At 47.3% G+C, this 24,870-nt stretch overlaps 1 protein-coding gene across 1 annotated transcript in view; it reads right to left on the bottom strand.

The window, feature by feature from the left end:
- Nucleotides 1–1,807: 1,807 nt before the first annotated feature.
- cd276 (CD276 molecule) overlaps nucleotides 1,808–24,870 on the bottom strand; it is a 57,009-nt gene continuing 33,946 nt past the window's right edge. Inside the window, exons 5-8 of the mRNA XM_079737373.1 lie at nucleotides 20,822–20,959; nucleotides 16,643–16,684; nucleotides 10,163–10,201; nucleotides 1,808–2,722 (exon numbers count right to left, since the gene is read on the bottom strand). Of these exons, the coding sequence (XP_079593499.1) occupies nucleotides 10,164–10,201; nucleotides 16,643–16,684; nucleotides 20,822–20,959 (218 nt within the window). The 3' untranslated portion in view covers nucleotides 1,808–2,722; nucleotide 10,163. The remainder of the gene's footprint in view (nucleotides 2,723–10,162; nucleotides 10,202–16,642; nucleotides 16,685–20,821; nucleotides 20,960–24,870) is intronic.

Here is a 24,870-nt window from a genome sequence, read left to right as displayed (position 1 = left end):
GCTCTGCTATAGGTGGCTATTGAACCTGTGGGATGTTTTTCTTCTGACAAAATGTATCTCGGTGTGACTTACAATGGGACCCGAGATAGAGACACTGTCGCCATTCAGAACGCGTGCTTCACTGTAATCCATGTGTATATACCCACAGCTGGCCATGAAACATTTGGTCTGAAGCTTTACTGCTTAGTGCTCGAGTCCGCTTTTATTCATTTCTATAAGTTGGCATTTCCTCTCGTCAAAAGAGAAACATCCATCCGTAGTTCTCAGTTTTACATCCTGGTGCCAACTACTTATGTCCAGTAGAGTCAGCGCGTGGTTCTAAGGAAGGGCTGTTTTTGTACTCCATAACACGATTCAGTGGAGGATTTTGGTTTAATCTTAGGACCAACTGTTCTCTTGAAGATATTTAGACATAGCGATGATTGTTGAAATGAAACACAAGCAAAGAAGATCCGATGGATACTAAACGTGATGCTTGATACTTAACGGAGATGTAGCGAGAATCATATTTTTTGGTGTGCCTTTTTCGGTATTTCCAGAACTTTCTAGCTACTGGTTAATTAAGTGTGCAGAAGAGGGGGAATGTTCGTTGTCAGGTAATGAGCAACAGATCAGGCATGCTTCTCAGGCTGCTTGGGATTTCTTTATCACAATATATCTTTTAAATGAGCCACACTAAGGATATGGATTTCTGGAGATACAATGTGTCACAATGTTGTGCGACTGCATCTGTCTTCATATGCTTTGTATGTGCATACGGCAACCCCCTTAAGAGGGAAGGAGAATTAGTTTTGCTGTCAAGGTGCTCGCTCTGTCTGGCAACTGTGCAATTCAATAAAAAATGTGAATATGATCTATTTTGATCCTAATTAATCAACACAGGAGGGAAATTGTATCCTTAAAGGGTAAGAAGCTTAAGTTTTGCGGCAGTTAATGTTTAATGAAATGACAAGTTAGCACCTATTTTTGTCTCGGTATGAAATATATTATCGTGGTTTTAATACCAAGAATCCATTTCTCCTAACTCCCCCTAATACCTCATACCAACCTGTCCCTTGAACCACCGCTTCACCATTTCCCGTCTTGACACACATCTCGATTTCCGGCTGACTTTTGGCACAGATATGCTTTGAAGTCATAAGAAGGGGATCCAGACTTCCTTCCTTAAAACCCATGACATTTCTCCCCCCGAGCTTCTGAATGAGGAGATGGTGGACACGCAGAGATGGGACCAACTGAATAAAGCCTTCTCTTTGGGCCCGGAGCCACTAATCTGTAATTTAATTTCAAGCGGGTGTCTGGGCCACGAGGACACACAGCAAGGTCAAGGGCTACTGTACGCCGACATCTGAGAGGGCTGACGGCTCAGACTGAGGTTTGATCAACGGCCCTCCAATCACCCAGCTTAGGGGGGAAGAGGAGGAGGAGGAGGAGGGGGAGGAGGAGGAGGTGTGTGTGTGTGTGTGGGGGGGGGGGGGGCGTGGATGGCAGCGATTTCCTGTGCAACGGAAACTAACAATCATAGAGAAACTTTCCATCATTCTTAAAGAGTAAGTTGCTTCGGTTGACCGCATCTCGGCAGAAATGCAACGGCATAACTAGGGGCTGTGAAACACTCCTCGCTTCATTTGCATGGAAAATGAAATATTTTTGTTCTTCTTTTATTATTCTGACCATAATTTGATGTTTGGTCACAAACAACAAATCCTGTGTGACTAAGTGGAGCTTGCCAGAGTGTAAAAACAAAGTGTGCCGTGGAAATGGCACATCAAATGAGGAAGGACCAGGCGGTGTTACCTTGTCTTTTTAATGCAAATAGGCACTATTATTTTAGAGAAATAATAACAGTCTTTGACATGAACATGAAGTTTAGGCACTGGGCATTGTTCAGTTACTAACATGACGCATAAAAACAACCTCTAAGTTGATAAAAACATCCCAACGTGGACACATAACCAATAACACCATTCCTAAAATAAAACAAACACATCTTCTTACACACAGCGCTGGCAGCTCAGTGGAGAAAGACACGCGTCTCATGCAACATTCGCAATTTCGCTAGCGGTCTGCCGGCAGTCCTACACTAATTCCCTCAAGTTATCGAGCACGGCGGGCGAAGGCGCACACTGACAGCTTCAAGTTACTTGGGCGACAGAAGCTAATTAGCCGCCGCGGGAGTAATGGCGGAGAAGCGCTCCGTTACCGGCGGAGACGTTCGTGACGGCCGCCAAGGCCCGGGTCATCATCCTTCATGCTCCTCGTTTCCTATTAAGCAGGGGGAAGTCAAGCAAATGCCACATCACACACTTACAGAGAGCCATGTCTGAACCGGGGAGGCAAGAAGTAGTGCCCGTCCGATCCAGTTTGAATCCAGATCCAAAGAGAGTTTATCTTTGGTGCGTTGCGCCGCAAACAAGACGCTTGACTTCCCTGTTTGTTTTGGGGAGGCGGCGCACGTTGATCGATCGACAGACAGGGGGAGGGATATAATACTACGACAAATTATAAAATGATTGTACAAATCCTGTGTTGAGTTTTGGGAATCCTGGGGGTAAGTCTCTGCCGGCGATACCATGATGGAGTCTCTCCTGCCCAGCGAGGCTTTGACATGGTGGGAGAGACCGGGGGTGGGGGGGGGGGGGAGATGGTGTCCAAGGGGATTGACAGGATGGGAGGGATTAGTCTCCAGACACATCTGCTTCATGTCGTCTTGGACCACATCCTGGAAACAGGAAGTTACATGTAAGACTAATGACTGCATACAGTTCTCAACAACTCACAACATTGTTGTCATTGTTTGAGGCAAACAATGAAGATACAATTTCCCTATTTGTTCATTCAGCAGCTGGTTTTATACGAAGATTTACAGAGATTTAGATCATGTGGTAGAGGCTAGGCTCTTCTCAACGATGCATATGGGTGGGCTTTGACCTTGTTTGAACTTTGACCTAAAGGTCAAACAGCATAAACACTAGGCTATTGGACCACACCTAAGGACCATATATATATATATAATATTCAATAATAATATGATATATGATATATTATAATATAAATATAAATTATTATAATTGATTAAATCAATAAAAATATTAACATAATTGTAATATTGTAAGCTGCATCAATAAGCATAAAGCTTTTCCAAAAAAACCTGAAACTTTGCAGGACAAAACAAGTAAATTAAAAGCTAAGTTCATTCGTCATCATTACATGGACACTTAATTATCGTACAGGCGAGGGGAGGTATTCCTCGTGATTAGGAAGTCCTTCTTCATTTAGCTTCGCTACTTCTTTTCTCCCTGCATGCACCTTTTACCAAACCTACTGCCTCCCTCACCCCTGCTCCCCGGAGACTGTGGCAAACAGTGAAATAAATGGATCTCACAGCGTCATTAAACCTGCCCAAATCACCATGGAACAGATTGGAAGGATGCCACACATGGGGCTCACACACTTGATGACTTGAAAGGTTATTTAGTTGCCTATATGCTCGGCGGTTCAGTTTACATACTTAATTTGAGTCAATTACTTGTGTTTCAAATCAAAGGGACGTTTTTTAACGGGAATAACCGACGAGTTGTTGCAGGCTTTCCAAGGAGAAAATTTTGCTGGTGCTGTTGTACGTTTCGAAGCTGATTGATATTGGCTTTGTAATTAGGTCATTTGTATGTGTAAATGCGTACCCAAAATATAAACATGGAGAACGATTTTTCTCCATGCTCGACTGCATAGGACAAATGTAGATAATTGATAATATTGTATAAAGTTTGTGACTTTGCCCCGCTCGTTAATGTTTATTTAACTTAAACATAAATAAGATTCATATCTCTCACATGTGAGGGCGCACGCATTCTCGTTAAACGTTCTTCAGCACATCAAGACGGAAAATAAGTGCTATCTTGCCATTTGTTTCAATTTAATTATTTGATCATTTTAATTTCATTAAGATTAGCACCCTGTTTGAAAACTCTCATTAACTGCGTCATCTTAATTGATTCAAATCGGCGTTCCTGAGAGGGACCTTGGCAGGAACGTGCACTCCCAAACCACGTGCTCAGCCTCACTGAGTCAGGGAGAGTAAAGCCTGACTACACCTGAACGTATAAGACGCCCCCCCCCCCCCCTTCCATTTTAAATAACGTCCTGGGCCGGCATAATCACAATTTGTATTTTTCTAATTGGCAATCAAAAGAAAACTCCAAGCACAAAAAGTATATTTTCTCCGCTATCCATCAGAGAATCTAAATCTGTGCAGGCCAGCATGTCCTCTTTAAAGACGGGGGGACTCACGCTGGCTGATTCATTTGCAGCCCATAGCGGCGATTGCACACTAATTCTCTATTGGCTCCTGGAAGGCGCTGTGTGCTACAAAAGACGCAGTGGCCAACTAAATCCTTTCTAACGAACAGCGATACATTCAAACCAAATTATTTTCATATCTGCATTGCAATAAAAGGGGCCATACATCATACTCATCCTTGGGTGCATTCTTTTATCATCTGGAAAGTATATATAAATATTTAAATATTTAAGATTGTACCCAAATGTGCCCAGTGACAAAACCACAAAACGAACAACTCTTAAAATGCTAAATCCATCTCAAATAATACAAAGTACACCATGGGGGGAGGCCCGGCATGTTAATGTTGACTCTGGTTAACGCGGTCTGCGGCCTCAGCTCTGCTACATTTAAAATCCATTACAGGGTTATCAGCCAAGCAAAGCGTGAAGAACGGTGCAAGGGCAATTAGCCGACGCATGAAACAGATTCACACATGTGATGGTGATGTCGACTCGTTTGGACACATTAACAATTCAAAGCGGCGGCTGTCAGACAGAGGGGGGCCGCCGCCGCCGCCGTGCTATAATTACGGCCACCAGGAAGTAGGCCACCAGAGCATTGTGAAGGATCCCTCATTCTACTTAGCGCCGCATGCATTAATAACACCGAGCACCGGAGTCAACCTGGCCTCGCTGTTTGGATGTACCCGCGCACTCCTGTGTGGCGGAGACGTGTTAAAGGTCGTCCACCCCAACTTCCCTGAAGTAGTGAGGCACAGGGAGACTAAACACGAGTGATTCATAGGTGCTCTCTCGCATGCGCGCGCGCGCACACACACACACACACACACACACACACACACACACACACACACACACACACACACAATGTGCGCATTGAGCCATGTTAAGAACTGCAATGAGCTTAACCAGGTTTGTACAATGTTTGTACAGCCAGTTCGACTAAAGACCCGGCCAAATTGATGCTGATTCGTTTAAACTTCTGCTACAGCTACCCCTAGCTTCCACACTGCCCACTCCTTCTCCATCACGTACACCCGGAAGGGTGGGGTATGCTGCTGCATCGGGGTGTGATGATGTGAGTCCAGTGACTAATGTGAAATACCAATGCTGAATAGGGTCAAAGGTCGCCTATCAAAACCTCCCTAAAGGATTGTTTTATCAACGGAGTTGGGGTTCTCAGGGAATGGCAAGAAAACTTTGGAATCTCTAGGTCGACCACGAGCCGCCCTAGCGAACAAAAACGTCCGTATGTGGAAGGACGACAAGAATGAGTGGCGGGTGTACCTGTATCCCCTTAGGCCCTGGCCACACGCACACCCACACATCACACACACACACAACCATGAGCCCGGTGTAGCAGCATGCATTGTTGTAGCATACATAAATCCTGCCCTTTTATCGCCTCCCCCCCCCGGTGTGTGTGTGTGTGTGTGTGTGTGTGTGTGTGTGTGTGTGTGTGTGTGTGTGTGTGTGTGTGTGTGTGTGTGTGTGTGTGTGTGTGTGTGTGTGTGTGTGTGTCAGTGTGTGTGTGTGTGTGTGTCAGGTAACTGGTGGTGCCTCCATCTTGATTCTCCTCTGTGATACAAAGGACCGTTTGAAGACTAGGGGGGTGAGCCCTGGGGGGGGGTGGGGGGGGGGGGGGGGACCTGGAGGGGGGGTGGGACCTGGAGGGGGGGCTGGCCGGGTTATCAACGTGAAGGGCGGAGCAAAGGGAGGCTCAGTCACGTCTCTTTGGAGACCCCGCCTCGCCAGACTCTACGACAGTGTTATAATGTGGGTTTACAGCGCTCGCGCACACACACACACACACACACACACACACACACACACACACACACACACACACACACACACACACACACACACACACACACACACACACACAGGCACACAAACGTGTCACCACCTGGTGATCACAAGCCCATGTGGTGACATCCATGCTGAATGCAACGCGAGGTCGTCTGCACTCACTCTGTACAGGTAGCCATGTCCCTTCAGCCTACCAATTCGTGATTTCAGCAGAGGATGTTATCCAAAGCAACGTACAGGTAGGCGTTAGAAATCTTGTTCAAGGTCGACACCCCACTGAACCATCGTGCCCTCTTACGGGTGCTCTAAGGTGCGATGATGGGGAGGACTTCATATTATTACTGTTATGTTGTTGTATTATAGACTGTCGGGCCACTAAACACGTTAGGAGTAGGGCAAGCATCAGGACAAACTTTATGAGAACAACTTTATTTTAGGAGCCGGGTATTGCCTTGCTTACACCCGACAGCTGGCTCAAAGCACGATGTATCTGTCTGAACATCGAGAGCTGCTGTTATACTCAAGGGACATGAAATCCCGTTCGAGACAGACCCAGACAACACCGGATCATTTCCGAGTATTTAATCCTTCTCTCAACATTTGATCCCGTTCTTCCCGTTCATTATCTCGTTTAGTTTCACAGCGAAAGCACAACTCCAACAATAGTTTAGAGGCAGTGTATGAATTACGCCTTAATTGCAAAACATTATTCAGGTAGCTACGCACAAAGATGTTCTCGCTCAATAGCAAACAGATTATGCACATCCCAACCTGTACGAACCCGCTCCGATTGACTCCCGCTGAGCCATCTGTAATTCACCTGATGTGCAGAACAAACTAGATTTGCTCTGGCTTTCATTAGATCTCCGCAATTAGTTTGCAAAGTAACAAACATATCCATATTCACCATTAACAAGGTTGCCTATTATCATGCATATATATTCATATCTATTCATGTATTCTCGTGTCAATATTGCGGTAGCACTGGAGCAATGTTTGCATTGCTGGCTATAAGGACGAGTACTGTTAAATCTAGAAGTTTTGTTGACATTGTTGATGAGGACAGCAGAAGTTTGTGTCTCATACCGCTTGGATTGAGTTGATAGTTAAATAGAACCGCCTTTCGTTATCAAGGAAACAAAGAGGTCATGCGCAGCTGAAGGAACGACGGTCAGCTCAAATATATATTTTTTGGTTGATTTTTTGCATTTTTATTCTTTATTAGAGTGAAATAAGAGAGGAAGGTATGGGAGAGGGGAGGACATGCAGCAAATGACCAAGGGAAGGATTCGAACCCGGGTCGCTGCGATCAGGACTGAGCCTATATGGTACGCTTTACCCGGTGGCGCCCCGGTCAGCGCGAATATGAGCGGTTGGTCCACCTGCCCTGGTGAACTAAAGTCAAGTCCAACCGTTTAAAAGCCATGCCGGTACCTGACGGTGAACAGAGTTCAACCGCTCATGTGCCAACCACACACACACGCCCCGCTGCTTAATAAGGTCGTTGCCGTGGCCATCGCTCACCCTCTTGATTCCCCTCTGTTATTAATCACTGTTTAATGTCCATGCTTCATGAACATGGAACACCCCCACCCACCCCTGCAGTCCCAGCTACACTGAAGGCTGTGTGTGCTTCTATAGGATTCTGATCAGAATTCTGATCAGAAAATGAAATACAAAAATATGGATATCATCTATATCTTTTTTATTTGATATTATCTGCTAAGTCAAGGTTTTTTAGGATTTATGTTTCAAAATATATGCAATGGGGAGAGATAGGCAGCCCTGGGCTCCTGTATACCAAGAGACCTCAAGTGTGTGCAATGGGTATATACTGTACATGTAGAATACATTTGCGTGTTTGATTTTCCATGTGAACGTGCACACACACACACACACACACACACACACACACACACACACACACACACACACAATTATATTTTATCTGCGTTATGGGTAATCTATGGAAGTTAATTGAGCCCACGGGCGATGGTTTTAATGAAGGTTTCTGTGTTTTTTTCACGCGGAGCGTCAGACGTCGACAGCGTCTCTGAGAGTGGCACTCTATTGGGAGGAGGGCTCATCTCCTCGCTGTTCATTAGCTGTCATTGATCACTGATTCCGGCCCCCAGCTGCAGCTCAGATATCACCACTTTTCATGTCATGGAAATCATTTAGGAAGAAAAATAAAAAAAATAAAACCCGACTGAAGGAAAACAGCAAGCCAGCACAGCATTTTACTCTTATATTTTTTCCGCCGGACTGCGTTGTTTGACTCTTATGGATGCCTGCTTATCGCCGTGGCAATGCATCCCACCTGTCTCCTCTGCAGCGGGTGTTGATATCGATGAAGGACGGTTGTTCATGTAAAAGCATGTTCTGTAATTGGCTTCTTGCGGAACTTTCCGCCATTCGCCGCACCTCGCAAGCACCTCAGAGGAGGGCCGTGTGGGCCGGCCAATGAGACGAGAGGGGTGTAAGAACGCAGATAAATGGCCGAGACAAACGTATCAATTACGCAGGAGACTGAGTTGGCGGACCCCCCATCAGCCCCCCCTCAACCCCGGAGAATCCCCGGGCGTAAGTGTCCTGTCTGACATCATCAGCGTCCAGCCTGCCCCCCCAACGCCGACGGGGAAGTGAGTGACCTGAAGAGACCACAGACACACACCCTCTCATACACGCACGCACTCCTCCGTTTATCTCACTCGCTGACAGTGTGTTTGTGTGCGTGCATGTGCACACACACATGCACGCACACACACACACTGTCTCCTAGTATCAAGACGCTCATCCGAAAAACGTTGGGTCCACATTGTTTTCCATTTAGCCACTCGCACATCTTTCATTTTACGATTTCCGACTTTTCTCCTAATGTTAATTGTCTGCAGTAGGCCCGTAAAGCTCTTTGGAGAGGTGCTCAACTGAAGGTAATTGTTATACCGGGGTAACATAATGTTTGTCTCAAGGGTTTACAAGAAAACCTAATTGAAAATGTAATCTTTGCAAACTGGCCATGGGATCAACGATGCCATAAATAACAACGCCTCACAAATGAAATGCAACGACCTTGCCCGGACGGCGCTAACCCTCTGAATGTTTACTCAAACACAAACTACCACGGCTACCTTAAAAGTGTATTGTCAAACTTTAAATGAGTACAAAATCAGGCCAAACCCAAACTGAAGGCTCCCAAGTAGCACAACCACCACAACAACAAGGTGAGAACATACTGATTGCCTGGTGAACTCTAGTGGTTCCAGGAGTTGGGACTCCAGCCTGCCCTCTCTGCCTCACTTCAGTTGCTCTCTGATTCCCCGATCGCGGGCAGAAAGTCGGTGGACATTTAGCAACACCCAGCCACTCCACCGGGCCAGCCTCACTCAGCAAATAAATAAATGATGTGCTGCTTATTGTTGATCGCCATGCAATCTGCAGCAAGCCACCAGCGATGTCACAGCGACAATAGGAGCTGGGGCACAGAGTTGCACACAACGTTTAGAGTGCATTAAACATAAAGGGGGGGGGGGGGCACGAGTGTCACTGAAACGAGTTAATTAAATGCAATGACTTACGTTATTAAATAAGATATGCTGCACTCTGCATGAATAAGCTGATCAATACTAAAACTGCCACACAAATATCAGAATAATTGATCCGGGGTGATTCAGCAGTGAGCCACGGCGCCTGGCAGAGAACCGAGCAGAGAGGGGCGCCTAGGAGAAGGTCAGTAGATACCGTAGTCAAGACAAATGTCCTCTCCGACTCCCTGTTCCGGGACGTTATGTTGGCCGGTTATGGAGAATTGCACTGTCGCCCCCCCCCAGCCCCATCTTCCTTATTCTCCTCCTCCTCTTCCTCCTCCTCCTCCTCCTCTCACTCTTCATGCTTGAAGACGTACGGTTCGCTCCCCCAATCAGGGCGCGATATAAAAAAGCAGATATAGCCACACCACTGACACAGAGACACACACACGTGCACCCAGTGTAAACACGCACGCACGCACGCACGCACACAAACACACACACAAAGAGATCCTCCTCACCTTAGCTCGGTGAACTTTCGCTTTTCAGAGGCATCATGGCTGAAATGAAGACAAAACAAACGAGATGGATGAGAAAACATACATTTCTGCAAATCATGATGATGTTATGGACACACACACACACACGCACACACACACGCACACGCACACACACACAGACACCCCTTAGACGTACTATTTATATTGGAGTGTGTGTTGGCAATCTGCTTCGATATTACCGTGTCCCCCCCCCCCCCTCCCCCATCCTCCGTCTCCTTGCCTCGTGTCGGCGCCAACCTTGCCGCGGCTAACGGGAGGCAGAGGGCACACAGAGTTATTTAATTAGTCACAGCAGCTGAGTGCTCATGGGGAACCGAGGTGTGCTCTGCCGACCAGAGTGGGGGGGGGGGGGGGGCTTCCCACCTGGTGTTCCAGGTACGGGGGAGGGCAGTGGTTCGGAGAGCCGGTACCAACGCCGTCTCCCCCTCTTCTTGACGGTGTGGCCCCAGCGGTCCCCAGGGGCCAGATGACGGTGGTTACGGAGCCCAAATGGCCCCTGGATCCTCCTTCTTCGCAGTGGAAGAGCGGCAGCATGTGGCTCAGGAGGTAGTTGGCTGGTAACTGGAGGGATGCCAGCCTTAAAAGGTTCGATCCCCGGCTCCTCTTGAGTGTCGAGGTGTCCCTGAGCAAGACGCCAAACCCTAACTGCTCCCGACGAGCTTGGTTGGTTGACGCCGGTGTCAGAATGTGTGCATGAACGTGTGGATGTTAGGCAATATTGTAAAGCGCTTTGAGTGTCTGCTGGTTGAAAAAGCGCTGTGTTAATGCAGTCCATTTACCATTTAACAGGCAACAACCGGTGAGATGTTGTTGGCTTTCCACTAGATGCAGCAAATGCAGCAAGGGAGGAAGGAAGGACGGAATGAAGGGGAAGACGTTCCTCGCTACATTAGCATTCCCCACGCGAGAGGAGCGAGCGGAGACAGGCCACAACGTTTTAATGACTTGGACTTCGGCTCCTCTGCGGGTTCTCTGCGGGCTTCTCTGGTGAGATGTGATGGAGGGAAAAAGGTGCTAAGCTAGTAGCATAATGTGTGACTAGCGTAGCATGTGCGCCACCTGATAAATGCGAGCGCCACAACACTGGGGAGCGGAGTGCAGGGAGCTACTTTAATTAGGCTCTTGAAGTTACAGCGTGACCCGTATCTCCTAATGAAGGCATCATGACTGCTCTATTTACATATCTTTAGGCGCTAATGTGTGACCGTTGGGAGAGGCCCGGGGCCTGAGGAGAAGCAAGCAGGAGCTGGAGCGATGGAGACAGCGGACCTGGCCGGGCCAGCACAGCGAGGCAGCCTCTTGTCTTATTCGTGGGTAAGTATGGGCGTGGTGAATACAATGTGCAACGCTGGACTAGGCCTGTGCGATTAATCAAAATGTTATCGCGATTAAAAAAAAGATATATGCGTTTGTATATTTATTTTATTCATTAAATGTCTTATAGAAAAGCTGGATATATATTTGTAGATTATTTTCGATCTGAAAATTTTATATTGGAACATTTTGTGGGTTTTTGTAAGGGGAAATTTCAATGTTCTCAGTTGCAAAGTATTTTTTTGGGGGACGATATGCTGAAAAGATCCATCTTGTTGTAAACAAAAAAGAATTGTTTGAATAATCGTGATGTCAATATTGACCATAATCGAGCATCCCTACGTTGGACAGTGTTGCCGTTTTGTCTCTGAAGGCTTGGATCCGCACATCACACATGCGTGTCGCTCTAGAATCAGGTTTGCTCTGTTCAAACCGGCGCTTTCTTCTCCCTGTCAAAAGGCTTAAAACAATTGTGATCTGAAGGCTCCCGGGTACAAATTGGTGGAATTCCAAATCCATGCAAAGATCAGGTATCCATGGTTGTGTGGCGGGCAACAATTACTCACCGCCTTCTCTATGGCGGCATGAACAGATGTAAAAAAAAACACCTGACTTACTAAGCCGCGCGCATAAGCAGAACGCATGAATCACCCTAGCACAGTTCATCACCAGGGACGCATCGCAGAGGGTACTTCCTAAAACAACGTTCCTGTATTCCCCCGTGGGTCCGGGCGTCGTTCTCCAAGGGGGACATCACCACGAAGGGATCTCTAACAGCCAGGGGGGGGGGGGGGGGGGGGCTTGTGAGGTCGCCGTGTGGCAGACAGACACACAGACACACCCGGTCTGCCACGGTAACGAGCACAGCGGTGACTTTGAGTCTGGAACAGCTGTCCTTGTCGCGGGGCCCGTCCACGTGTTAGAGTCACCTTACAAACGCCACCCCATAACCGCTCATACAATCACCGGGACGTTTAGGACAATGAGCTATTGGGCTTGACGCCTTAATACGGGGCCGGGGCGACTGCCATCAATCCTCCAGCGGTGGCCTTGTCCCGGACGCGGGGGGGGGGATTTGAGGCGATGTGAGAAGGTGGCGGAGACTGGAGGGTCGTGGTGGCTGGGGCTCCGGTTCCATTAGCATCAAGGCGCGTGATATGCCACCCTCGCTGCGCCTCGCCTCAGAAATCAGGGGTTAATTCGGCACAGCGGTGGGGCCGTTCCTTCTTACGCTTTCGCTGCCTCTTGTTTTGTTTTTTTTAGAGCCAGGGACTTTTCATATATTTACTGTGTGCCTAAAGATGCTGCATTTTTTTATTTTTTTTTGGGTTGCTGTGAAAGAACTGGGTCATTGAAAAACACTCCCCTCTTCTTCTCCCAGGGGATGGTTGCTAGGCCCGGCTCCTGGGCCCCGAGAGGGCGGAGCCAGGGCCGGCACGCCGTGTGTGTGTGTGTGTGTGTGTGTGTGTGTGTGTGTGTGTGTGTGTGTGTGTGTGTGTGTGTGTGTGTGTGTGTGTGTGTGTGTGTGTGTGTGGGGAGGGAGTGAGGAAGAGAGGATATGTGTGTATATGTACGTGGGTCCACATGTGTGCACGTATATATGTGTGTGTGTGTGTGTGTGTGTGTGTGAGAGAGAGAGAGGAGGGAGGGAATGTGTGTGTGTGTGTGTGTGTGTGTGTGTGTGGTAGAGGAGGGAGAGAGGGTAGTCGGATTACTGCAGCCCCCCTAAACTGCGAGTCATGCCTGGATTACTAAACTAATTTCCAAGAGAAGGTGGGGAGGTGAAGGCATTTGTGTGTGTGTGTGTGTGTGTGTGTGTGTGTGTGTGTGTGTGTGTATGTGTGTGTGTGTGTGTGTGTGTGTGTGTGTGTGTGTGTGTGTGTGCGGCAGAGAGCTACAATCGCATACATGCAAGATAGTGGTCCTTTGCACTTGCATTTGCACTTGCTCGGGAAGGGTGGGTATCTATGGGGATATATGGGGATATATGGTGATTTATAGTGATATAAGGGGATTTATGGGGATATAAGCGGATATATGGAGATATATAGAGAATATTGAGATATATGGTGATATAAATGGATATATGGAGAATTTATGGGGATATAAGGGGATATATGCAGATATGTAGAGATAAATTGGGAAATATGGTGATATAAGTGGATATATGGGGAATATATAGAGATATATTCAGATATATGGTGATACAAGTGGATATATGGGGATATATGTGGGTATAAGGGGATGTATGGTGAAATAACGAAGGAATAAGGGGATATGTGGGGGATGTACGGAGGATATAAGGGGATTCTATGTGGAAAACATCCGATATCTCAGATATGATATAGCCGTCTCAAGATCCTTTCTGCTTGGCCAGCTGCAAACCTACCCCCTTATTTAGGTGCTGCTGTTTGTTACAGGCACACAGCAACGCTGTGCTCTAAAGGCAGGGGAGCAAGGCTCCATTCAAACGAATGGGCCCAGGTCCCCAGTTATCACTGGTTATTGTTCCAATCAGGCCGGCTTTGAAAGGGAAGGCGCGCTCCTCCGGACAGCTCATTAAGATAACACGTAGCCGCGGCCTCCACATCACTCCGGGTTTATTAAAGTGCTCCTCATTTCGCCGTCTTTGTCTCCGGCTGCAACCTCCGTCTTTGTCAGCAGCAATTGGAGCCAGATGGCACAACAAAGCTGACTGTCTGGAGCTTAAAGAGTAATCTCTGATGACAAGGGCAATAGCTCAACTTCACCACCTCCATAAACACTGTCTCCACCTGCACCAGCCAGGTGTGTGGACTACCGTGGGGAACGCGCCGGTGCCATCCCACCAGCCCAACCTGACTCTCTCTCCTTTGACGTAATGCAGCGCAGTGAGGCCGGGCAGAGAATGAGTTCACTGAGGGTTGTGCCGTGTGTTTCAGACTTGGCGGCGTGGAAATATTCCCGACTCCTCAGTTACCATCGGCAGCTTTCCCGACGAAATGGCACCCAACGTGGCCAGAGGAAAGGCTGTGGGCTTGCTTTTTTCATTAACAACAGATGGTGCCACCGGGGTCATCGTGTGACTAAGCGTATCTGCAGCCCGGACATTGAGCCATAAGCCGCGGGGCTCCGTCCATACTCCCTAACCCAAGGGGTTCACGTGTTCCACTTTGGTCGCCCGCTCATGTGACCGCATGTGACGTCGCAAACTAGCTGTCACTCCGGACTCCAGACTCTGCACCCTGAAGCCTTCACGGCGATGACTCTGGCTCTGCAGTAGTTGGATGCACCAGGGACGGTGAAGAGATGGAGTACAGGGCTCTGGTGCACAGCTTCAACGCTTCAAACTGCGGGTAGACCTTTGGAGATTTGGCACTCCTGCTTAACCGCTTTTCCTCCTGGGAGTGAATGTAGTTGTTGTTTAGGTCTACAAGTACCTCGGGGTCCACTTGGACAACCGGCTCCACTGCACGGTGAACTCCAACACAGTTCTCAAGAAGGGCCAGAGCAGACTCTACTTCCTGAGGAAGCACCAGTCCGTCCGGCCCTGCTGCGGATGTTCATCCTGTGGTAGCCAGCACACCTCTTCTACACTGCAATGTTTTGGGTAAGCAGCATGATAGAGACTCCAACACACTGAACAAACTGATCAGGAAGGCCGGTCCTGTTGTGAAGGTGGGCCCCCTGTGTCGCCGTCACAGAGAAGAGGAGGCTGTCTACTCTATTCTAGACAATGACGCTGTAGAGCAATATGCTAAGCAACAGACTCCTGGCAGTAGGGAGTTTGAGGGAGCGCCACCGGATGTCCTTCTTTCCTTTTGCCTTCAAACTCTTTACTCCTCTCACTGCCGGAAGTGAGTGAGTCACTCTGGACTCTGTAGTGCCTGTTTAACCGAGTCTCTTTGAGCCATGCCACTATTTCATTATATCCAGATGACCTGTGCAATATGACTGCAATATACTCGAGACCAGTTACTTTATTTTAGAGTCACTTGCTTGACTTTACTAAGAGTCAGTTATATATATACTTTTATTATGTATACAAACATTTAATTACTTTCTGCTGTTGGTAAGAATCTTTTTTCTATAATTAAAATATCCCTATGCTGTATTTTGTGTTTATATTGCTTGTTGTGTTTATCCATTCTTTTCTTGACGCTTCTGGCTTGAGTTGAGCAACTGTAAATAATGATTTCCTCTGGGACCAATAAAATCATCCGTGTCTGTATATCAACAAACGCGAAGCAAAGTTTTAAACTGTCAATAATATAATACAACACATTATTTTATTTTTTGGGGGGAGGAGTGCGGCCCGGCGGCCATTGCTCAAAGGCCCGGTTCTGGCCCCCAACCACGTTGGTGAACTACTGGGCCACAGCTGACCCTCCCAAAAGCTGCATAGCTCTAGATCTACATAGAGCAGGCATTACAGAACCATAGTGCCCCCCATCTGCTCAGAGACCTGCCTGCAACTCTCACCTTATTAAAATCAAATGGTATTAACTTTCCAAATCTCGGAGCAACTAAATAATTCAATCGGACTAAAGAAGGGGTCAAAAGCGAACCCCGATCACGTGACTGCTTGAAGGAAGGACGGTCACAGTGCGACCGGGAAGCTCGTAACGCATTCTAATTGCAAAAATACGAATTCTTGACGGGTAAGGACTCAAACTAGGCAAAATATCCTACATCCCTCACCTGGGGAAGGGGGCAAAGGGAGCAGATCTATTAACAGCCCGTCTGGATTCAGAGGAGCACTTGAGAGGCGTATGTTCCGCACAGGCAGAAGACAAAGGGTGTGAAGAAGTCATCACATCGGTGAGACTGTATCCGTTAGCAACCCCTGCCACACGTGATTGGGCCGTTTGTTTCCTTCTGTGTTTTCACCACACAACTCCAGTCCTTGACATTGTCCCTGCCTAGTTCTCTGGTTACCAGGCATGGGGCATGGGGCATGTTTCCCATGTAATGCGCTAATGATCAGGAAAGGCTTCGATAGTTGCATAGCAACAGCTGCACCAGCACTGCCTATGGGCGTCCATTAAGCGGCCACTAGCTAAGAGCCGCTAAACGAAACGTCACTAGCTAAAGATATGCACGGGGGAACACAGAGACAGAGGCTTGTCCGGGTGTGTGTTAGCTGACCTGTCTTTGACGCCTCCTCTTCTAGCTCCTTGGACTCCTCAGCTGTGGAGAGAGAGAAGGAGAGTTTAGTTTTCTAATATTTGATATGTATATACTGCTGTATTTAACATTTTATACTTTGACCTCCTAATTGTTCGACTGCTTTGTCAATGTAAATGTTTGTTTCTCATTCCAATAAAGCTTTTTTGAATTGAAAAAGAAAGAAAGAAAGAAAGAAAGAAAGAAAGAAAGAAAGAAAGAAAGAAAGAAAGAAAGAAGAGAGAGAGAGAGAGAGAGAGAGAGAGAGAGAGAGAGAGAGCGAGAGAGAGAGAGAATTATCACAGAGTCAAAACAGAAGGAAAAGGGAAGCCATAGAATGCAGTGAGGCTTTGGCATGTGCATCGCCACTTCGTTATGAGCCTTTCACTGTGTTTATTCATCTCAGCTGTGATGGAAGAGAGGCAGTGATGGCTAGAGGATGGGCAGAGAGCACACACACACACATACACACAACCACACGCACACACACACACACACACACACACACAACCACACACACACAGAAACCTATTTACCCGCCTCACCAATCCGGGCCCTCTCACAGAGACAGTAATCACATTAGGGTATAGCCTCTGGCCCCTTCAAAACCATTGTCAACAGAGCTGGAGAGACATCCCACGGTGATGGCTGTCACACACACAAACACACACACACACATGCACAAACACACACACAAATGTGGCACATAGATGTATTTTTGTAGAACTGAATACACAATATCTCTCACACACACACACACACACACACACACACATGCACGCAAGAATAGATGGAGTACAAGACAGCCAATAGCTGATCTTTATCTATGACAACATCTTCGGCGATTGGGCCTGAGAGCCACCATTTAGTGTGCGCCACTTGAGTCTTGCGCAGATTGAACTGATAATTGAACCAAATTAAATGCCGCAGCAAGTTTGAGTATGTTCCTGTTTGCCGGCACAATTTTCAAAGACTTCGATAGAACATAATATAATCCTCTTGGGAAATTAAAGAGGAATCATTATAATTACATAGCTTTCAGATTAGATTTAAAATAAATAAATAAATAAGTATATATATATATATATATATGTGTGTGCAGCCTTATCCTTCAGCCTCTGTTACTATTTTCAAAGTGTATTCTAATTTCAAATATTGCACACACACTCTGCAGTATGCATATGCCCACAGGTGATCATTCTACCCAGTGATTAATCCGAGAGCCAGCTTTCTACTTTCATTGCATGGCACGCCGATCCATTCATAGCAGCTTACTCACAACTCAAAGTGGTTGCCATTTGGTTGCAGAAACATTTGTATTCTTTGGGGTGAAACTGAAGACAGAAGATGACAAATCAGTTTTAAAGTGCACTCACAGCTGAGACAGTCAAATAGTGCATAGAAAAGGACGTATTTTGTGTTATTTAGTTAGTGTCAAGAATGTATTGGTAGTTCATTCCAGTTTGGCTATAGTTTTATAATATGTTGATGTTAACATTTTTCTACTGACTAATACATCTGTAATATAGCAGTAGAAACAAGACCCTAACATACTGACTAATGTCTCTAATATAGCAGTAGATACACAACCCTAACATACTGACTAATATCTCTAATATACCAGTAGATACACAACCCTAACATACAGAGTGATATCTCTAATATAACAGTAGAAACACAACCCTAACATATAGTAGTAGAAAACAACCCTAACATACTGACTAATATCTCTAATATGACCTTAGAAACACAACACTAACAGACTAATATCTCTAACATAGCAGTAGAAAACCACGATATGGACTAGAGGGTGGAGGAAGCTACGTCATTGGAGCAGGGTCACCAGAAAGCCTCCCAATCCGGTGACAGTGAGCAACTGACCAGCGCTGGGACGCTGGCAGCAAAGGAACCGACACTAAATCATCCACATTAATACGAAACAAAAAAGATGGCGTCTACTTAATGCCCGCTGAAGAGACGGCTTAAGAGTTCCCTCCGATTCCAGATGCGTGGCGGTTATGGGCACTGAGCGTCAGCGAGGAACAGCACGGATAGAACAACAGAACCCTGTGCGAACAGACGTTCCGGTGACGCTGGAGGAGTGAGGATGTGAGATCCATCCGGCCTGTTGTTCTCACACGCACGTCGTGTCTCAGACGGCAGACACGGCTCGCCCGTGTCATGTACACACGTCAGGTTCTCCAGGGGGCCAGGGAGGGATTAAATGGTACGCCAGAGAGATGCTACACCGTCAGCAACACATGCTTGATGTCTCATGTATTATACAAGGTAGGGCAGGCAGAGGGAGGCACAGGGAGAGAGGGAGAGGGAGGGAGGAAGAGAGAGAGAGAGATCAAAAGAGAGAGAGAGAGAGAGAGAGAGAGAGAGAGAGAGAGAGAGAGAGAGAGAGAGAGAGAGAGAAAGGAAGAGGGAGGGGGAGAGACAGAGAGAGAGAGAGACACACACAGAGAGAGACACAAGGATAGATACAGAGAGAGAGAGAGAGAGAGAGAGAGAGAGAGAGAGAGAGAGAGAGAGAGAGAGAGAGAGAGAGAGAGAGAGAGAGAAATAAGAAGGGACGGTGTGAAGAACTACCAAACTAAATAAAGGATGTGCCGAGGCAAACAAATCGATGAATAAATAAAAAACGGCAGAGGAAATGTTAAAAAAAAAAAAAGGATTAGAGAGTAAACAGTGGTGCTGGCAAGAGACAGACGCCTCCCTCAAATTGAGCTTTCACTTCCAACTGCAATCCGGCGGGCTGCCCCCCTTGCTTAGGTTCCACTCCGCACTGCCCCATATGCGTTATGACAGCAAAGAAAAATGACCCGCTCGCTCCCTCTACTTGTGCTGACCCCCCCCCCCCCGGTCGGCAGCCGGTGTCAGCGAGCAAAGAGTCGACTACGATCGGACCCGACCCCGCGAGCGCAGTTACGAGATCAGACAACCACAATTAGACGCCACTTACGTCCTCCGCTCGGCACCCCGGCCGCAAGCGCCATGACAACCGCAACCCGCAAACCGATTCAAGAGATCCTTCCACATCTGTATTCATACGACGGCATCAGTCTATAGCAAGCGCCGCCTAGCTCCTGATTGGCTACTATGTCGAGGTACTATATATATATATATATATATATACTGCGGTAGAGCCGTCCATCGGCTTTCAGGGAACAAGGACGCGCTGAAACAATCAAAATGGGGGCGGGAAAGGTGTGAGGCTTAATATTTCAGGGAGACAGGCAGAAGATGACCACATAATCAGTCCCGCCTCCTCACATAGGTGCAGTGGGAAGAGCAGGCCTTCCACTAAAGCAAAACAGAGAGGGGTACGACGGCACCAGAGAATGGCCAGTGGGGAGGGGAGGAGGATTATATTTCCCTCTTTCCATTTCATTTGATTTCATATGTTCCATGGAGCTATTTACTCTTTCCTCTGAGTCTCTGTCACTTCTATATTTATTTTCCACCCCCTGGGCCTCTGTGCAGACACAGGCTGACCTTTATTTAAATGTCTCTTCCAGTCTGAGCGGATCTCATTACAGCAGAGCTGGTGGCCTTGGTCCATCCATCCTCCATTCAAAACTTTCTCTCTTTGCACTTGCAGCAATTCCAGAACTATTCTGCAACGCTAATTACAGCACCGGGTAATAATGGCCCTGACTGCGGCAGCCATAAGTCCCGGCATGATGGCAACATTAACACAAAAAATAAAAAAAAGATGTGGATTGTAATGGTTCCTCGGGGTCATAATCTCAGCTCAGCATCTGATCTCTATCGTCCTCCCATTCTTTACATTTCACACTTTAATGTATCTATTGCGTGCCAGGGAGGAGGTGCTAGCGGCAGTAGAGAAGTCAGGGTTAAGTTATGCCGTCGTTTCTTTTGAAAGCTTGCAAACTTCACGTTTAAAATGACAATGCGTTGTGGTTTTACACAGCGTTGGTATCTGTTCTACTAAGGATAAACAGAGGAGCGTTCAAGGCGTTCCTCTCACCTTCCCTCTGATGATTGAAACATGAACTTCTTAAAACGACACCGGGAACAACCTTCAATAAAGACAACAGCTCCCCACTGAATCCATTACATAAGCGGGCGTTGGAGAACTTCCAACGGACAAGGTCTCTCTCTCTCATCCCTCTTTCCTGTGTCTTGCCGTACCTTCTCTCCTGGCCTCCTCACAGCTCTCTTTGATCTTCCGTCTGCAGACAGCGGCCAGAGCGATGAGCAGCAACAGCAGACAGACGGCCAGACCCACCGTCACCCACAGAGCCACCGGGGGGAACGCCATATTCTGACCTGGAGCAAAGGGGGTACAAAGAGAGAGAGAGCAAAGCACGTTCAGTTTTGCCTCAGAAGCACACAACACACACCACATCACACGCATAAGCCTCTGCGATAGTTCTCTAAGATGTTCTAGTGTGAGTTACTTTCGCCAACGGTTTGCGTTGTCACCAAGTTGGCAACATTTGCAACGTGCCGAGGTTTATATATCGTTAGAGAGGAACCAACGAGGGAGACCTTACGTTTTGAACGTTGCGAGGAATTTATTGGGATCCAATTACAGTGAGACATTAGAGTGCGGTTTAATTGTGCCCAGATGGGACACTGGTGTTTTCACTTTGTTCAAACAGCATCGACCCGGCCACGGAGCGTCTTACGAGCAGCGAGCGCAGCCCCTGCCTTCTGCCGGCTTCTAGCTCGCAACCCCTGGAATCTAGGGCGCTTTTATTTTGAAATAGTGGGACATATATGGTGGTTCCTGATTTCATCATCAGGCCGACACCATAAATATGCCAACGTTTATTCCCATCCAGTTTTTAATGAGGTGTGTGGAGGTGGGGAAGAGAAACATCTTCTGACAAGTGTGCAGATAGTGGAGATTTGTCAGACAGCTCTAAACTAAACTCACTCTGGAGACAATTAGACTTCAAAGTGCTGACAGTATCTTGGCAAACTGGACTGGACTAATAAAAGAGGGAGGGTGGCTGATCAACAGAATAAAAAAGAGATACCAGAGACATGGCCATATTTCCCCAGGGCATTTTAACAATGGAAAGGGAGGGGGGAAGGAGAGAGAGAGAGAGAGAGAGAGAGAGAGAGAGAGAGAGCGAGAGAGAGAGAGAGAGAGAGAGAGAGGAGTAAATAGATAAAACAATGGACCTGAAAGAAAAAATGTATGGAAGTCTGGCTGTAACACAAACAAAGCCTTCTCGTTGAAGAGGCTTTGTTGGGCAGATAATTGTAGAGAAAGTGTCTGAAAATTGACTGGCATTCGACTGCGTAATGGATGGAGAATTTTTCACAGACTTGGCAAACGCTGTGAGGACAGATCGGTAGGATATAAAATGACACAGCTCAGATGGAGGTCAGGATTCTTTTGAACCTTTGGAGGCGAACAATATAAGATGGAAACCCAATCTTTCCTTTGTTGACTGAAGGTTCTGGGAAATTTGATGAAAGACATAATAAAATAACCATAAAAGTGGAGGCGGGACACAGGACAGACAAAGTGACAATCGGAAGGTAATCATTATCTAAACTATAGGGTAGTTCCTTTGTTTGAGTCAATCCGGACCCGAACCATTATTAAAATGCCGTTGAACGCTTTAGACATTTGACATTTGTTGATTTTCCTCTTGTTCGGTCCCTTAAATATAATACATGACCAAAATTGAGTCAAAATTTTGACTCATTGACCCCGTTTTCAATTATATCCAAAATGAAATCGTCAGCTTGATCAATTACAAGCATGAAATTTCACACTATCGGAAAAAAAAACATACAAATAAAAAACTACAAACACATACTCCTCACATACGTCGCATTCTCCAAGCCTCCTCTCAAACCCGGACAAAACAACTAAATGTCAGCGCGAGAAGGAGAAAATGTGGAAAGTCAATCTTGTCCTTTTGATGAAGCTGCTCATGCCACCGCGGGCCAGGCGTGACGGATGACGCGGGACTCGCTGTCCAAAGACCTCTTTACTCTGCTCTATTTTTAAGGATGACCATCCGAGGGCAGGCCTGCGTGAACAACACACACACACACACACACACACACACAACCACAATCACACACACACACACACGGGCAGGGAAGGAATACTCCGTGCTCTGAATCATACTTGAGCTGTCCACATCTCTCAAGAAGATTCCACCGAAGAGGAAGGAATGGGTTTGGGTTCCTTTCGCGACCGATGGGGATAGAATACGGCTGTCCCCTTTCTCTCTTTCTTGTTATTCTCACATCCTCCCACCCTCCTCGCCGTCCCCAGGGCAGGCTGATAAAGACAAATGCCGTCGACGGCTATCATCTCTACGCCCGGGCCCACAGGGCTGTGCCATCCGATTTTTCCTCTCCCCCTTGTTTGATGATGTGATTTTGTTTTCTTCAGAAATAGATTTGTCTCTAATGGCTCTGTTTACCTCTCCTCCCCTCTCCTCTCCTTGCCTCTTCTCCCCTCTTTCCCCCGGAGTGCCCTGTATGGAGCCTTCACCCCGGCCGTGCATCCGTGCACAGCGGAAGCTGCGGTAAAGGTAGCCGTATTTGCCGTATAGGCATTGCGTTCGAAAGATTCCGTTCACCCTGTCTGAATGTATGTTTTATAGACAGAGGGATGGACGCACTGACAGGTAGGCAGGCAGGCAGGCAGGTCGAGGGAATGATATTATATCTGATATCATCTGTGACATGATGGCGATATTTGCTTCGCCAAGCTCTATTATTGGCCTGGGTTATGACTGTGGCGTGACGCTGTGCCCCATGTGTAACCAGCTCGCACTGAGGGTGGTCCAACCCCGCTTTCATGAGCAAGAAACCATCCAGGGAAGATTACAAAGGATAAGAATAGATATTATAATGGGGCCGCGCGAGAGCAGGATAAAAACTTTCCCCAGGAAAAAGTCGTATTACAGGTGACAAATGAGTCTGCTGGTCCCTGGAAGCCACCATTGCGGGCTCCACGGGGCCCGCCAAGGTATTGTTTGGGGGTAGCTAATTGTAAAAAAAACCTAGATTTTCAGGCATTTTCTGTGGCCCAAATGTCTTCTTGTGGCCCGGTAGTGATGGTGGGAAGAGGTGTTCCTGTGGCTCTCTGACCCCTATTCCCGGTCACACCATGAGTCTATACGGCGGCTGGCAGTCCAACCTGTTTTCCGCCCCTTCGACGGTCCACACGGCTTTACCTGCCAGGATGAAACTCAACCTCTTAAGCTGTGACCAAAAGAGGAATAATGTCCCTTGGCAGAGGGACAGCTTTGGGCTGAAGAAGAAGCCTCGAGGCTCATTGCAGAAAAGCTGCCGGGATGAGAGCGAGTGGAGAAAGAGTCAATTAGGTTTCTCTCTCATTGTGAGGATGAACCAGGGGCCTGGCCTTTACAAATGCTGTCAGGGTGTCCCCAAGCAAGCATAAGAAAGGGAGGGAAGGGGTTGGGCGATGGGAGCCCCACCAGTGAGCACAGCCGGTCCATGGGGCTGGCCCTAAGTTTAGAAGCCAGGCCTTCTAGCCAGGCCTTGCTGGAGGGGCCGACACGACCCCCCACCCCCCAGACCAGAGAACCACAACCAGTCCCTGAACTTTGGAGGCAGGCATAGAGACATCTCTAAAAATGAGCCACGTCTGGCACACAAACCGCTCAAATAAATGCATTGTGTCGTTACAAAGCAATGCGGAGTGGAGACACCAACATGAATAAGACATCAAATTCACACCAACAGCCCTACTAAATCACTTTCAACCAAACAATGGCAAGGTGATGGATGCCTACCACTTTGTTGGAACAAACAAGCTTACAGACATTGGTGATTTAGACCTTTTTTTTTTTCATTCGGTTCCTTCTGTTCTGCACAGCTAAACAGAGAACAGAGAAGGAGGGATAAAGAGGGAGGGGAAGAGGGAGAGAAAGAGAGAGCGCAAGGGAGAGAGAGAGAGAGAGAGAGCGAGAGAGAGAGAGAGAGAGAGAGAGTGAGAGAGAGAGAGAGAGTGTGATTGGCAGACACAACAACAATACTAATGGAAAAAAAGGGCTGCCTGGTGTCAGACAACAGGGATTATCCAGCAGTGGGAAACATGAGCATGAATATTGCGCCTGCATTGACCAGATGACTTGGATTTTGTTTTTTCGGCCTCAGATTCATTAACCGCCCTCCTCACCAGGTGCCCCGTACCGGTCGGGCCGCTACGACAGAGCCTTTGTTGGGGAACGACG

Source organism: Pollachius pollachius (genome assembly GCF_949987615.1).
Source record: "Pollachius pollachius genome assembly, chromosome: 5".
NCBI classification, from domain to species: Eukaryota; Metazoa; Chordata; class Actinopteri; order Gadiformes; family Gadidae; genus Pollachius; species Pollachius pollachius.
Note: the sequence above shows the minus strand (reverse complement) of the source record. Positions and strands in the feature narration are given on the sequence as shown.